At 64.5% G+C, this 16,296-nt stretch overlaps 1 protein-coding gene across 1 annotated transcript; it reads left to right on the forward strand.

Moving 5' to 3' along the window:
* The first annotated feature begins 7,437 nt into the window (after positions 1-7,437).
* Positions 7,438-14,513, forward strand: KDELR1 (KDEL endoplasmic reticulum protein retention receptor 1). Its single transcript, XM_062177000.1, has 5 exons — positions 7,438-7,726; positions 8,429-8,529; positions 9,115-9,273; positions 13,131-13,383; positions 13,928-14,513. Exons 1-5 carry the CDS (start codon positions 7,636-7,638, stop codon positions 13,960-13,962), a joined length of 639 nt encoding a protein of 212 aa, XP_062032984.1. The 5' UTR covers positions 7,438-7,635; the 3' UTR covers positions 13,963-14,513.
* The last annotated feature ends 1,783 nt before the right edge of the window (positions 14,514-16,296 follow it).

A 16,296-nucleotide genomic window follows, 5' to 3' on the forward strand; every position in this document is an offset into this window, starting at 1 on the left:
CGCCTGCGGGCCCCTCCGGGCGGCCTCTGAGACACGAGGCGGGGGTGGGATGGACGGAGGAGGGCGAGAGACGGGGTCAGGGGGACACGGAGAGACCCCCGTGGCGGGGGGGGGCGATGGAGCACAGAGGAATTGGGGTGTGAGAAAGGGGGGAGCCACAAAGGCGCGCAGGGTGGGTGTTGGGGTGGCAGGCAAGGAGGGAAAGGGGCGACAGGGATAGGGGAGGCTCGGGGTGGGGGCGTGGGGGGCGAGACAGGCGCAGGAAACCCGCAGAAAGTTGGGCAGAGAAGAAGAGAGAGACCCCCGCAGCCGCCGCGGCCGCGAGACCCGCGCACAGACGGAATCGAGGTGCGGGCAGACCAGGAAAGACAGGAGACAGAAATAGAGGCGAACCGGAGCCCGAGACCCCCGCCAGCGCGGTGCGCGGCACAGACATGAAAGGCAGCACAAAATAAAAGGGAGGAAAAGTGAGGGACAAAAATGAGAGAGGGAAAAGGGGTCAGGTGTGTGGGGGGGAGAGAGAGAAGGCAAGATTAGTGGGGCGTCCTAGGGAGAGGAAAGGCCCCCCAAAACCTGGGCCCTCACCCCGGCCACAGCCTCCAGCCCCCAGTCGTCCCCTGACTCCTGTCCCTGGCCCCCTCCCCATGCTCAGGACAGTCGGGGGAGCCAGGCTGGAGGGAAGGGTTGGGGGCACAGCTGTGGTGAGCTGTTGGGGGTGGGGGGTCCTCTGGCTCCCAGCCCAGAGCAATTTAGTCAATTAGAAGTGCAGCGTCTTTTCCTGTGCCCCTGTCAAGTGGTGGCCGCCTGGGGCGGCTGGGCTGGGAGCCCAGACTCCCGGGTGCTGGTCTGAGGGAGGAGGGCACCGGGGAACTGGACTCCCGGTTCTCAGACTGGGACCGGGCACCAGGGGCTTCCTGAAGGGTTCGGGGGTCGGACAGGGAAGGGTTCTCTCTTGCTGTCAATCAGGTTCCTGTCCAGTTGCCATGGTAGCACAAGGGCTTGTCCACCCCACAGCCAGCCAGGGTGGGGGAAAGGCCCACACCCCCTCCCCTGCCTGGAGGCCTCTCCCCACTCCGCCCCGCCCAACACCTCACCTTCCCGGAGATCCTGGCCACCGTCTCCCCACCCCCGGGGTGGGGGCTCCTGGCACGAGCCCCTCCCACTGCCGGCTCCTCCTCGCCCCTCCCCTGGTTGCCCGTCCCTAAGCAGCTGGCTCAATCAGCGCTCAGAATAGCCCCCCTCCACCCCAAAATAACCCACAGCTGTGGCCTGGCCCCCGCGGGGTTAACTCTGGCTCTCCCCTCCCTTCCCTAGGGCTGCTCACCCCTCAGCACCGCCCCCTCCCACACTGCCTGTGTCAGAACCACCCCCACCTGGCCTCTGCCCTTGGGGACCCACGGTGGGGGGGGCGTCCTGCTTCCCTGTTGGGGCCCAGGAGGCACCCTCAGCCCCACCCTTCTCAGGAGGTTGGGTGTCCAGCCTGTTCCCTAGGAGGGGCTGGGGACAGCGCTAGAGGCCCCATCGCCAGAGCCTACACCCTCAGGCCCCGTGTCTGCTGTTTCTTCCTTCTGCTCACACGTTGGCCGCAGGGCCAGACCCTTGTCCCCTGCGCTGTCAGGGGCTGGGGAGACCGAGCTCCCAGCCCCTCCTCCCTTCACTCAGAAGCCTGGTCCTCCCAACTTCTCCCGCAGACCCCCAGAGTCCCAACACCCAGGGGTCCGGGTGCTGAGCCTCCTCCACCCCCAGCAAACAAGGGTGCGGGTCCCCGGCTCCTCTCTCCCCATAAGACCCAGGAGTCCTGGTTCCCAGCCCTCCCCTCCCTCCTGGACCCTTGTCTTGCCCCAAACTCTGCCAGCCTGCACATGCCAGGTGCCCCCCCGCCGCTGCAGCCTCCCCAGCCGTCCCACTCCGGTGCTGTCCCTGAGTTGAGGAGGGGGAGGGTGCCTGCGGTTCCTGGGGTGTCCCCGTCTCCGTTGTTCCCCCCATCATCACAGAAGGAGAGAGAAGAGGCCAGTGTGATCAACAGCTCCCCCCACCCGGAGTCGTGCTGCAGACGGCGTCCTGCCCCCCCCCCCCGCCCCAGTCTCTCCCCAGCCCAGTCCTGCCGCTGAGGGAGGCTGGCAGGGTGTTCCAGAACCTTGAGGAAGGGGTGGCAGCTGGGGGCCAGGGTGCCCTCAAGGTCCTTGGCAGCAGTATTAATAGCAGATTCATAGCTCTGAGATGGGAGGGGAGACGGAGAGGGAGAGGGCCGGGCCGGCCGGAGACAGGGGCTGCTGATGCGGGGGGTGGGGTGCAGAGAGGTGGTGAGCAGGAGAGGGAGGGGTGTGGGGCTGGGAGAAGGGCCGCTGGCAGGCACATGGGGGGCTAAGGAGGCCTGGGGTGCAGGAACCCAGGATAAAGGGTCTCAGAGAGGAAGAAGGTGGGTTTGGAGGACAAGTCATGGGGGGTGAGGGTGCTGGGGAGCAGGAAGGACTCCCCGCCACCGTTCAGGCCCCTCCCCCCAGAGACCCCCCCAGCCAACTTTCCCTGTCCTAGATTGGGGAGGGGGTCCACACCCCCACCCTCTCCCCTGCATCCCCTGCCCCTGCTTACCTTTTCATGACCCTGTTCTGTGGGGGGGTTGCGGGGGTGGCCAGGACCGGAACCCGGCGTCCGGCGACCCGAAGATTCCGCCGAGGGCCCAGGGAGCCGCTGTGGGGGTGGGGGGGCAGGCCCTGGGGCGGCGGCGGCAGCGGCGGCGGCGGCAGCGAGGACCTCCTGCCTGTCCCTGGCTCCGGCTCTCCCTCCTCTTCTTCGGTCCTGTCCTGCCCTGTCTGTCCCCCAAGGTTGCGGCCACTGGGACTAGGCGAGGACGCGGCTACACATGTTGCGCTGGAAGTTGGGCCCCGGACATTGCGGAGGCTGTCGGGGTGTCCTCTTGCGGCCCGACCCCGTGGGGATCCCCCCTCCGCCCACCCGGGGTGCCTCCCCCTGCTGCTTCAGCCCCGGCTCCTCCCCCCGCCCATGTGTCCGGTCCCACCTCTCCCTGGCTCACTCGCACCCCCCATCCCCAGCGTCTGTCTGTCTGTCTGTCTGTCTGGGTCACCTCTGAAGCCAGTGGCTGGCGTGTGTCTGGGGGGGGGGGGGCGGGAGCCTGCCTCTCTGGGGAGCTGCTTGCCCCTTTCCCTCCTTGCTTGTCCACCCCAGGCCCCCCACCCCGGGCACCCCCACTCTCAGACACAAGCAGAAACACACACACACGGGCGCACACACGCACAGCCTCGCTTCCCTGGGATTCCCCCCGCACACCCCCGGAGCCAGAGGAAGGAGACGCGCGCACACACACACACAAGGGGGTCCGATGGGGTTCGGGCTGTCTGGACAGACGGGAGGAGGCAGGCAGCCGGACGCCCGGCGGGACACAGGCAGCAGGCACAGATCCCAGGTACACAGCATCCATCCAGGCTGGGGGGGGGGGCTCAGGGTGGGCGCAGACAGAAAGACCCCTCCCTGACTCGGCTGCGCCGCAGCCCTCACACAGACACACCCCCCCTCGGCACGCCAGCCCCAGACACACGGGTCCTCACCGGGGAGATGGCAGTCGCTCGAGAGACGCCTGGGGGCCGGGCGGACCCTCCCAGGCCGACACCCCCCGGCTGGGAACCGGTGGCCGAGGGAGGCTGCGGGCGGAGGGTGGCAGTGGCGGCGGCGGCGGCGGCGGCGGCGGCAGCGGTGGCTTGGAGGAGCCGGAGCGGGAGGGATTCGCACACTCGCTGTTCTCACACACACACACTCACTCGGGATGCGATTAACATTCAGTCGCCGTCCGTCCCTGCCGGGAGACCCACAGCCCCCCCTCCTGGCCTCCCTGGGGACCCCTCCTCCTGCCAGGGCTGGGGGAGGGGGCTGTCCCCCCCCCTCCCAGCCTCTGCCCTCCCCCTGGGACCAGGGAGTGAGGGGCTGAAAACAAAAAGGAGGAGGAGGGCAGGTGGGGACTCAGAGCCCGGTGTGGAGCCAGCAGCTCTGCACCTGGGCACAGGGCTTGGGGGGCCGAGCGCTGCCCCCTCCCCACGCTGAGGCTTGGGAAGCAGGGGGCTTTCCCCTGACCTCAGTGTCCATTGCCTACAGCCATCACTTGGCTTCTGTTGTCCTAGAAGGCCAGGCCTGCAAATCGGGTCTCCTTCACTGAGGCCAGCCCCCGCCTCCTCCCTCAGACCCACGAATCCGGCCCCCGCCTCCTCCCTCAGACCCACGAATCCGGCCCCCGCACTCCCCCTTCAGACCCACGGGTCCAGCCCATGCTCCCCTCCCTCAGACCCATCAGTCCAGCCCCTGCCCTTCCCCCTCAGACCCAGGGTCCGGACCCTGCCCTCCTCCCTCAGACCCCCGGGTCCACCCCTGCCCTCCTCCCTCAGACCTAGGGGTCCGGCCCCCACCTGCCTCCTTCAGATATAGGGAGGGATCCATCCCCCAGCCTGCCTCCCTCAGACCCATGGGTCCAGCCCCTGCCCTCCCCTCTCAGACCCACGGGTCCAACCCCTGCCCTCCTCCCTCAGACCCAGGGGTCCGGCCCCTGCCCTCCTCCCTCAGACCCACAGGTCCAGCCCCCATTCCCCTCCCTCAGACTCACAGGTCCAGCCCCTGCCCTCCTCCCTCAGACCCAGGGGTCCAGCCCCTGCCCTTCCCCCTCAGACCCAGAGTCCAGGCCCCAGCCCTCCTCCCTCAGACCCATGGGTCCAGCCCCTGCCCTCCTCCCTCAGACCCAGGGATCCAGCCCCTGCCCTCCTTCCTCAGACCCAGGGGTCCAGCCCCAGCCCTCCTCCCTCAGACCCAGGGATCCAGCCCCTGTCTTCCTCCGTCAGACACAGGGATCCAACCCCCAGCCCTTCCTCCCCCAGCCCCAGGGATCCAGGCCCCCAACCCTCCTTCCTCAACCCAGGAGTCCAACCCCAGCCCTCCTCCCTCAGATCCAGAGGAGGCTGTGGTCTGCAGGGGGCACACAGTGCCTTCCCCCGGGGGTGTTTGAGCACCTGTGCCTGATGGAGGTTGAGGCTGCTCAAGAAACGGGGTACAGAGGTATTTCTCCTTGGGGCCCCAAGCATGGTTTGTGCTGGGAAGTCAGGATGCCCAGTACTTAAAAGGAACTTGGGGGCCGGTGCCGCGGCTCAATAGGCTAATCTTCCACCTGTGGCGCCGGCACCCCGGGATCTAGTCCCGGTCGGGGCACCAATCCTGTCCCGGTTGCCTCTCTTCCAGTCCAGCTTCTGCTGTGGCCCGGGAGTGCAGTGGAGGATGGCCCAAGTGCTTGGGCTCTGCACCCACATGGGAGACCAGGAGAGGCACCTGGCTCCTGGCTTCGGATCAGCGTGGTGCACCGGCCGCAGCGGCCATTGGAGGGTGAACCAACGGCAAAAAGGAAGACCTTTCTCTCTGTCTCTATCTCTCACTGTCCACTCTGCCTGTCAAAAAAAAAAAAAAAAAAAAAGGAACTTGGACTCCAAGGAGGGGCCCCAGATTCCTGGGTCCCAGTGGAGAAGGGACTTCTGGACCCATGGGTCTGAGGGAGGAGGGTCTGGAATCCTGGGTCTGAGAGAGGAGGAGCTGGGGGCCTGGACCCCTGGGTCTGAGGGAGGAGGGGCTGCAGCTGGGCTCCTGGGTCTGAGGGAGGGGGGGGGTTGGGGGCCTGGACCCCTGGGTCTGAGGGAGGGGGGGCTGAGGCTGGACCCCTGGGTCTGAGGGAGGAGGGCTGGGGCTGGACTCCTGGGTCTGAGGGAGGAGGGGCTGGGGTGTTTGATCCTTGGGTCTGAGGGAGGGGGGGCTGAGGCTGGACCCCTGGGTCTGAGGGAGGAGGGCTGGGGCTGGGCTCCTGGGTCTGAGGGAGGAGGGCTGGGGCTGGGCTCCTGGGTCTGAGGGAGGAGGGGCTGGGGCTGGACCCCTGGGTCTGAGGGGGGAGGGGGCTGGGGCTGGACCCCTGGGTCTGGGGGAGGAGGGGGCTGGGGTGTTTGATCCTTGGGTCTGGGGGGGGGGCTGAGGCTGGACTCCTGGGTCTGAGGGAGGAGGGGCTGGGGCTGGACCCCTGGGTCTGAGGGAGGAGGGGCTGGGGCTGGACCCCTGGGTCTGAGGGAGGAGGGGCTGGGGCTGGACCCCTGGGGCTGAGGGAGGAGGGCTGGGGCTGGGCTCCTGGGTCTGAGGGAGGAGGGGCTGGGGCTGGACCCCTGGGGCTGAGGGAGGAGGGCTGGGGCTGGGCTCCTGGGTCTGAGGGAGGAGGGGGCTGGGGCTGGACCCCTGGGTCTGAGGGAGGAGGGGGCTGGGGTGCTTGATCCCTGGGTCTGAGGGAGGGGGGGCTGAGGCTGGACCCCTGGGTCTGGGGGAGGAGGGGCTGGGGCTGGACCCCTGGGTCTGAGGGAGGAGGGCTGGGGCTGGACCCCTGGGTCTGAGGGAGGAGGCTGGGGCTGGACCCCTGGGTCTGAGGGAGGAGGGGCTGGGGCTGGACCCCTGGGTCTGAGGGAGGAGGGGGCTGGGGCTGGACCCCTGGGTCTGGGGGAGGAGGGGGCTGGGGTGTTTGATCCTTGGGTCTGAGGGAGGGGGGGCTGAGGCTGGACCCCTGGGTCTGAGGGAGGAGGGGCTGGGGCTGGACCCCTGGGGCTGAGGGAGGAGGGCTGGGGCTGGGCTCCTGGGTCTGAGGGAGGAGGGGCTGGGGCTGGACCCCTGGGGCTGAGGGAGGAGGGCTGGGGCTGGGCTCCTGGGTCTGAGGGAGGAGGGGCTGGGGCTGGACCCCTGGGTCTGAGGGAGGAGGGGGCTGGGGTGCTTGATCCCTGGGTCTGAGGGAGGAGGGGCTGGGGCTGGACCCCTGGGGCTGAGGGAGGAGGGCTGGGGCTGGGCTCCTGGGTCTGAGGGAGGAGGGGGCTGGGGTGCTTGATCCCTGGGTCTGAGGGAGGGGGGGCTGAGGCTGGACCCCTGGGTCTGAGGGAGGAGGGGCTGGGGCTGGACCCCTGGGTCTGAGGGAGGAGGGGCTGGGGCTGGACCCCTGGGTCTGAGGGAGGAGGGCTGGGGCTGGACCCCTGGGTCCGGGGGAGGAGGGGCTGGGGGCTGCCCTCCTGTCTCCTGGGTGGTTTGGAGTGGGAGACCCCCGCCTAAGGCAGACGCCTGCAACCCAGCCTTGGGGTCTCTGTCCCGAACTTCAAAGCTCAGGCACCAGCCTCCTGAATTCCCACCCAGGGCGGAGCACGGGCGGCTGGACTACGTCCTGGAAGAGACACGGTTGCCTGGGGACACGAGTGCTAGATTTGGGAGTCTCGAATCCCAAAGACCCCCGAAGTTCCTGGCAGGCAGCCTTGCGGGCGCATTCGGCGCTGACGCTGCAAGGCTGCAGGCGGGCGACAGGGGGAGCCCGAGAACCGGCTCCCGCCTTCGGGGGCGGGGCTCCCGGCCCGGGGTCCTCCCCCTCCCGCTCTCCCTCCCTCTTCCCGGCTCCAGCTCGGCCACCAGCTCCGGCTTTGGCTCCCCCTTCCAGGGCCCCCTCCGCCGAGCGGAGCCCACCCGAGGGTCCCTCTCCCGCCCCCCAGCCCGGTCGCCCGGCCCGAGCAGCAGCCCCGGGGGGCAGCCCCCCGCCAGCCCGCCTCCCTGCAGCTCAGCCCTGCCAGAGCGCCCCCAGCCATGAATCTCTTCCGATTCCTGGGAGACCTCTCCCACCTCCTAGCCATCATCTTGCTTTTGCTCAAAATCTGGAAGTCTCGCTCTTGTGCCGGTGAGAGGCCCACTGGGGCGGGGGGCGGGGAGACCGGAGGGGGGTGTCCCGGGACTCGGTGGGTAGGGTTTGGGAGCACACGGTCCTCTTCCCCACTGCTTGCGAGAGAACCCAGGTCTGGGGTCACCAGGGGGTCAGCCGCCTTCTCCAGCCTGCAGGACGCACACAGTTTAGTGGGGGGTGGGGTGGGCGGCAACTCCAGGACCCCAGTTCAGCCTCCGCAGCCCCAGTCTGGGCAGCCTGGAGGTTCCTGGGCTGGGAGCAGGGAGCCATGGCAGGCGGGGAGGTGGCCCGGAGTTGGTGACGTGGACAGTGGCTGCCAGGAAGGGAGCGGGGAGGGAGGTGACTGGTTCCGGGGGCAGGGGGGGCGCTGAGGTCAGACAGGGTCCTCTCCCTCAGGCCCCTTCACAGCTCAGATCCGGGGAGGACCCTCGTGGGCCCCCGGGGTGGTTGTGAGGCCTAGCCTGGGATGGAGCCTCGGGCTGGAGTAGCTGCAGGGCCGGGACTGCCCCCTGGCTGTGGGCGGTGGGAAAGGGCCGGGAGCCCGGTGCTCGGGAGGCCCTTGGGGACGGCTGCATTCCAGAGCTGCTTCCAGGCTGGCCCCGTGTCTGTGCCCGGGCCCCGTGTCTGTGCCCGGCCCCCGTGTCTGTGCCCGGGCCGTCCGTGGCGGCCTCATCGCTCCCTTGTCTGTCGCGGCTGCAGGGATTTCCGGCAAGAGCCAGGTCCTGTTTGCTGTGGTGTTCACTGCCCGCTACCTGGACCTCTTCACCAACTACATCTCACTCTACAACACGTGCATGAAGGTAACGGCTCCGCCCTCCCCGGGCTGGGGGGGGCTGTCCTGCAGGTGGCACAGGCCCCACCCCGCGGGCTGAGTGCCTTCTCACTGCCCCCCCCCATCAGGTGGTCTACATAGCTCTGCCCCCTCCCCGGGCTGGGGGGGGGCTGGGTGTCCTGCAGGTGGCACAGGCCCCACCCCGCGGGCTGAGCGCCTTCTCCTCACCGCCCCCCGCCCCCCATCAGGTGGTCTACATAGCTCTGCCCCCTCCCCGGGCTGGGGGGGGGGGCTGGCTGTCCTGCAGGTGGCACAGGCCCCACCCCGCGGGCTGAGCGCCTTCTCCTCACCGCCCCCCCACCCCCCATCAGGTGGTCTACATAGCTCTGCCCCCTCCCTGGGCTGGGGGGGGCTGGCTGTCCTGCAGGTGGCACAGGCCCCACCCTGCGGGCTGAGCGCCTTCTCCTCACCGCCCTCCCGCCCCCCATCAGGTGGTCTACATAACTCTGCCCCCTCCCTGGGCTGGGGAGGGGCTGGGTGTCCTGCAGGTGGCACAGGCCCCACCCTGCGGGCTGAGCGCCTTCTCCTCACCGCCCCCCCTGCCCCCCATCAGGTGGTCTACATAGCTTGCTCCTTCACCACAGTCTGGATGATTTACAGCAAGTTCAAAGCCACGTACGACGGCAACCACGACACCTTCCGGGTGGAGTTCCTCGTCGTGCCCACGGCCGTCCTGGCGTTCCTGGTGAACCATGATTTCACCCCCCTGGAGGTAGGCCACCCTTCCCGGGCCCTGTGAGGGTCAGGTGGGAGGAGCCGGGCCCGACCCTCCCTAGAGCTGTCTCCTGTGGGGTCCGCTCCAACCGCCTTGTCTCACTTGTTGGGTGCGCGGGCTGTGCCGGATGCCGTGGTGAGCATTCCACCTGTGTTAGCTTTTCACTCCTAATAGTCCCATTTCACTGGTGAGAACATTGAGGCCCAGGGAATCTAAACACCGTGTCCAGGGCCACTGGCCCAGCAAGAACCAGACTGAGGAATTGGATCCCAGATCTGCCAGATTTTATTGGCGTGACACTGGGCCCCCAACTTGAGCCATCGGAACCTCCGATTCCCCGTTTGTAAACTGACAAACGGCTACTGAGATCCTCACGCCTGGCCTGGTGGTAAAACATGGCTGGGCTCTGGAGCCAGCGTGTGCGGTTGTGAGGCCCGCCTCCGCCCACTCTGCAGCCACAGTGCTTCGGCAAGTGGTGCGGCTTCTCGGTGCCAGGGTCTTCCGGGCTGGCAGACGGGGGCCTCAGCTCGTCCCCCTTGGCTCCCCCGAGCACAGTGCCTGGTGCGAGGTTGGGGGAGCCGTGCCTGGGTTGGTCGGCAAATGGGAGTGCTTAGTCCCAGGCCTGGCACTTCTGCTTCTGGACCTTAGCTGCCATGGTTCTCATCACCCGCTGTTTTGGCGGGGCCGGTACAAACTCCCCGGAGGGACCTAGGCCTTGATCGTGTGTCTCCTGGGGCCTGGCAGGAATCCTAAATCCAGGGCAGCCCTCCTGCCCTCACACCCGCCCCCTGCCTCTAGGAAGCTAACCCTGGGCGGCCAGACCTGCCGAGGTTTCCACTGGAAGTCAGAATTCTGTCTTCAGGCAGGATCCCGTTTAAAAGTGTCGGTCACAGATTCAAAGTATAGTTTTCAAAGCCAGCCAATGGGTGACTCTAGCCCTTGGGGTTCCTTGGCTTGGCTGCAGGTCCTGGACTTTGCCTGTGTGTTGTCATTGGCAGCTTGCAAGGGGCACCTACCCAAGCCACCCTGTGCCCATTTTCCAGATGAGGAGACTGAGTGTGGCTGGGGAAAGCATTGGGCTTGCTCAAGGCAGCAGAGGCCAGGCCAGAACCTGGGCCTCTGGACTCCAGCTTTTGAGGCCCCTTCATTCAAAGTGTGTATGTGTGTGTATGTGTGTTGGGGGGCATTTGTGCAAAATATTGGCACCAACTGTGTGCTCAGCCCCAAGCAAGGCCTTCCAAGCATGCTGTCTGATGTCCTGGTCCCATAGACGCAGGCACCTGCATCCCCATTTCTCCAAGGACTAAGGTCACAGTCACAGGTGATTCGAGCTCATAGCATTCGAACCCAGGTCAGCCTGTTCCCAAAGCCCATGCTGTTAACTGGTGCATGCTAAAAAAAAAGAAAAAAATCATGTTTTAAGCATAGATGGAGCATATACTTTTTTTTGAGGGGAGAGGAGAGAGGAGTGTTTTCTTTTCTTTCTTTTTTTTTTTTTTGACAGAGTGGACAGTGAGAGATAGAAACAGAGAGAAAGGTCTTCCTTTTTTTCCATTTGTTCACCCCCAATGGCCGCTGTGGCCGGCATGCTACGGCCGGTGCACCACGCTGATCCGAAGGCAGGAGCCAGGTGCTTCTCCTGGTCTCCCATGCGGGTGCAGGGCCCAAGCACTTGGGCCATCCTCCACTGCACTCCCTGGCCACAGCAGAGAGCTGGCCTGGAAGAGGAGCAACCTGGACAGAACCGGCACCCCAACCGGGACTAGAACCCGGGGTGCCAGCGCCGCAGGCGGAGGATTAGCTTATTGAGCTACGGTGGCGCCGGCCAAGAAAGAGAGGTTTTCTATCCGCTGGTTCACTCAGGCGCGTATGGTTCTTTAAACATTCGGATACCGGGGTAAGATGCCTGTGTCTCACATCCCAGGCCTGAGGGCTGGCTCCTGGCCTGGCTTCCTGCCAGCGCAGATCCTGAGAGGCAGCAGTGGGTTCCGGCCGCCCAGCTGGGAGACCTGGGTTGCATTTCTTTTTCCCTCTTTCCCTCCCTTGAAAGGCAGGGAAAGAAGGAGATGCCCACAGAGCGGGTGTAGGGAGAGGTCTTTCATTTGCTGGTTCATTCCCCAAGTAGCTGCAACAGCCTGGCCCAGCCAGGAGCCTGGAGCTCCATCCTGGTGGCCCACGCAGGTGGCAGGGGCCCAAGGTACTTTGACCACCTGCTGCTGCTTTCTGAGGCGCACTACCAGGGAGCTAGATTGGAAGTGGAGCAGCCGGGACTCGAACCGGTGCTCACGTGGGATGCCGGCATCCTGTGCCACAGTTCCAGCCCCTGGACTGCATTTCTACCTCCTGGCTTTGGCCCCTGCTGCCGGCATTTGAGGAGTGAACTAACAGATAGGAGCTGTCTCTGTAATTAATTTAAGTTAAATAAATACTTTAAGGAAATTTCAGATACCACAAAATCGAGTAGAACGCAGAAGAGCTTTCACATCCCCCTTTGCTGGTGCTTCTGCCACCCCCGGGGGGTCACGGGTTTCCTGAGAGCCCCAGCCGGCCTGGCTTGCTGAGAGCTTTGCTGGAAGATTCTGGACAATGAGAGCAGGAATCTGGCGTGTCCTTGGGTCAGTTGCCTGTCCCCTGGGCCTCAGTTTCTCTGTATTTCGGGAATAACAGGAGCTACCTGGGTGGGGTGGGGGGCATGGGGTAAGGCTTCAGCCAGTGAGCGGCGCCTGGATACCGTGAGTGCTGGCGGGGCCGGGGGGGGGGGGTGTCCCACAAACCAAAGCAACTGAGCAGGGCCCACACCTGCCACCTGCTTTGCTCTCGGAGGGGAGGTTTCAGTGCGTCTCGCAGACCACGAGTGGCCCAGGTGGGACTTTCAGAACCGGGGCCTGAAAAGGGCCTGGCAGGGCGCAGCCTCTTCTTCCTGTCGTCCAGTGGTGCCTGTGGTGCCCAGCAGTGGTGCAGGCTCCCGGGGTCTCTGCAGTCCGGCAGGTGCTGAGCCCTAGCCCTCTCTAGACACTTTGTTTCCCTCCACTCACTCAGGAGCTGTGCTAGGTGCTGGGGGCCTCAGAGGGAACAGGATGTGCGTGTTCTGGTGGGGACCGCAGAAAGGAGATAAGATGGGGCGATGTGGGGGTCCGGAAAGGGCAGACAGGACAGTCCCTGTCCCAGCAGCGGTGAGTGCAAAGGCCCTGCGCAGGGAATAAGATGGGATTGGGCAGGACCTTGATGGCTGAGGTCGAGTTTGGATTTTTATTCTGTTTGCAGCAGGGAGAAGCTGCTAGGGGATTTTTTTTTTTTTTTTTCCTTCCTCAACTTATTTGAAAGGGAAAGAGACAGATCTTCCATTTGCTGTTTCACTCTGCAAATGTGTGTAATAGCCAGGGCAGGGCCACAGCAAAGCCAGGAGCCCAGAACTCCCTCTGGGTCTCCCTTGTTGAGTGGCAGGGACCCAAGGACCTGAGCCGTCACCCGTTGCCTCCTGGGGTGCGCAGGAGCAGGAAGCTGGAGTCGGAAGCGGATGTGGGACTCTTGGCGTCCTGGTGTCCTGGAGAGGAGACGCTGCACCTGACACTGCCCCTCCCCCACCAGAGGCTTTCAAGTCAGGGAGTGGAGGGGAGTGGGGAGATTGCCGTGCCCACCGCAGGGACGGGCAGGCGGAGGCTTGGACGGCCTGGGTGCCCAGGTTCCTAACGCGTGCCCTTGGCTGGAGCGCCGGCCCTGCTGCTCCCTGGGTGGTGCCTGGTCTCCGAGCGTCGCCCCTGCCCGGCGCCTTGTTTCCTCGGGTGCTCACGGTGGTACGTGCCGGGGTTGTGTTGCTGCCCTCCCATTCGTCCCCTGTTCTCTGCCCCACACAGATCCTCTGGACCTTCTCCATCTACCTGGAGTCGGTAGCCATCTTGCCGCAGCTGTTCATGGTGAGCAAGACGGGTGAGGCGGAGACCATCACCAGCCACTACCTGTTCGCGCTGGGCGTCTACCGCACGCTCTATCTCTTCAACTGGATCTGGCGCTACCACTTCGAGGGCTTCTTCGACCTCATCGCCATCGTGGCCGGCCTGGTCCAGACGGTTCTCTACTGCGATTTCTTCTACCTCTACGTCACCAAAGGTAGCGGGAGGCGAGGGGTGGGGGGCCCTGGGGTCTGCCTCTCCCACTTCCCCAAGCTCATGCCCACCGCCCTCCTAGGAGCTCAGACCTCCAACCCCTGCCTCTCCAGGGAACAAGGACTTTCAGGCCCTGTCCCCTTGCGTTCTAGTGCGGGAGGGGCTGCCCGTAGTGAGGATCAGGGTCAGGGCTAGGAAGCGAGGAAACCCCAGATGCTTCTGTGAGTCACTGCGGAGACTGGGGGACTGCCTGTAGGAGGTGATGTTTGGCAGAGGCCTGAAAACCAGAAGCCATGTGAAGAGCGAGGGGCGACAAGGTGAAGGGCCCGGGGGTAATTCCCAGCGCTCCCCCTGCTCCCGGGGTTAAGGCTGAGGCCCTCTGACCCCACCTCCCTCACCGACCCTTGGTTCTTCAAGGGGGCAGGAGCAGCCAGTGCAGAAGTGGGGCCACGACTCAGCCCCTGGGTGAGGCCAGGGTCCCCCAGCCCCCCCCAGCTGCGTGGTCCGGGCCTCTGGGACTAACGCCCGCCCCCTTTCTCTCCCCGCAGTCCTGAAGGGGAAGAAGCTGAGCTTGCCGGCATAGCCCCGGCCCTGACGGCGGCGGGCGGCGGAGGAAGCTGACGGGAACAGCCTTCCCATCCGGCTGATTTTTAACAACAGCTTCTCCCCGCTCCCCATCCCCCTCCTGCCGGGTTTGTTTTGGGGGGCGGTGGGCGGTGGAGGACCCAAGTCTTGGGGAGCTCAGGACCTGGGATATTTGTAGTTTTTTGCCTTTTAGAAAAGAAAAAAAAAATCTTTCCACTATTTAGTTTTGGATCCTGAAGACTCTTTTCTCTTCCGCGCTCTGGCCCCGGTTTTTATAAACTGTTTTTGGGTATCCTTTGGGGGCCGGGACAGCGTCACAGATCTCCCCCGCCCTCAACCCCACTGGCTGCCAAACGCTAAATCTGCCACCCCCACCCTGCTGCCCACCGAGGCCGCCAACACAGCCCCTACCCCACGGCCCCCGATTCCTGGGGGAGGGGAGGGAGGGCGTGGGGGCCCAGGATGGTCTCCCTGATGTTTTCATGATAATTTTTTTGCAGAGTTTGGGTTTTTTGATCTTATCCTGGTTTCTTTTTTTTTTTTTTTTTTTTTTTTTTTCTGACAAATTGGGGGGTGGGGGTGGGGATTGGGGCCGGGGGATAGGAAAGGGGCTGGCCTTAGGAGTCATGGCTCTCAGGCCATGTTTTTGTACAGAACTGGTGGTTGATTCTTTGTTCTCTTCAAATAAACAGAGGAAAACAGTACCTCTCCTCTTGCTCCTCCTTGCGCTCTCTGCTGTGTGTGGGGTCCTGCTCCGGCCTTTGCCCCGTCAAGACCACTGTCCGCAGGTGACCAGAGGCCGGGCCGGAGTAGGAGGATGAGGAGCTGGGCTGTCCCGGCCTCTCGGCTGCACCCTGGCCCCTCGCGGCTCTGCCGGGGAAGAGGTTCTGGAGGAAATCTGGAAGATTCTTCTTACCTGGCCCTGGGGCTGCCGAGGGCCTTCGAGAACGAGTGCGTCACAGGCTCCACTCTGTGTTTTTATAAAATAATGCTAACAGGAAGGGAATAGGGCTGCCGGCCCACACACCCAGATTTCCCATTGAAGTCTGGGTTTCTGGCTTCTCTTGGTGTGGCAGTGCCGGGCCCTGGGTTCTAGATGGCTGCAGGTGGCCGGGACTGAGTGGCTGGGCTGCGAGCTTCCCGGCATGGCCCCCGGGACTTGGCTCCGGGGCTGTTGCCATTCATTCCTGGGCTCCCAGGTGGGGGTTTCTGTCTGCTGTCTGGCCAGGAAGCTCTCACCTGGCCTAGTCCCTTCCATGGACCACACCTGCCTGGCTCTTGTCAGCTTCTGGACCTTTGACCCTTGCCTTGCAGCACTCCCTCCGTGCCGAGACCGTCCTGATGTCACCCTTGCCCTGCCGGCTGCTGGTGAGGTGTGCTGGGCGGGGTCTGTGCCTTTGCAGCGCCTGGGGCTTCCAGAGCCTGTGGGCCTGACCACAGCCTCTGCTTTCCCAACTGGCTTTTTTGGGCTGCCGGGGTTGACCCTGGGGTCGAGCTGGGGTCCCCGTCTGCTGAGCCCTGGGCACCTCCGTGGATACAACCTGAAAACCCGCCTGGATCTGATGCCCTTCTTGAGTTTGGCAGGCAAGGGCGCGTGGGCCCCGGGTACTGATGCACCCAGGATGGCCAGCCTGCACCAGCGAGGCCGGGCTCCTGTCAGCTGCTTCCCGTCCCTCGGCTGCTGCCCTTTCAGTCCAGAGGCCCACGGGGACCATGTCACACTTATTTCTGTCCCGCCAGGACGGAGCATGGGGCCGGCCACGTGAGCAGCCCGAGACTAATGGAACCCAACAGCTCAGTGCCTTTGTCTGGGGTGTTAACTAACATTCGCCGGCCACGTGTGCCCCGTGGCGAGGCTTTTTTTTCTTTTTTTTTTTCTTTGGGGGGGGGTGTATTTATCATAAAAAAATCCTCATGACAAAATGGATTTCCAGTTGTTCTAGAAAAACGAGGGGGGGTTAGAGCTGCACTGTCCAGTGGAGTAGCGCCTAGTTCTGTTAGTTCCGTCAGGGCCGCTGAGCGCGTGAGGCACAGTCTGGGGGGGAGGGGGGCGCCGTCAGCGTGAGTGCACAGTGGGTTTTGACCACGGTATGAAGAAATATGAAATGCCTGAGTTTTGATGTCGATTACTTGTGGGAATGTGACTCTTGGATATATTGGGTTAAATAAAATGTATTGAGATTGGTGTCAGTTGTTTCCGGTTTTAGTGGGCCAGCGCTGCTCTAGGGCTGCCCCCCCCCCCCGCCCTGTCCGGGTCACACCCATCACAGGGCCCTCGCTGGCACTGCAGCAGGCATATCTGTTGATAAAGACGCCTCCCTCTTCCCCAGGA

The sequence above is a fragment of the Lepus europaeus genome, chromosome 19 (assembly GCF_033115175.1).
Source record: "Lepus europaeus isolate LE1 chromosome 19, mLepTim1.pri, whole genome shotgun sequence".
NCBI classification, from domain to species: domain Eukaryota; kingdom Metazoa; phylum Chordata; class Mammalia; order Lagomorpha; family Leporidae; genus Lepus; species Lepus europaeus.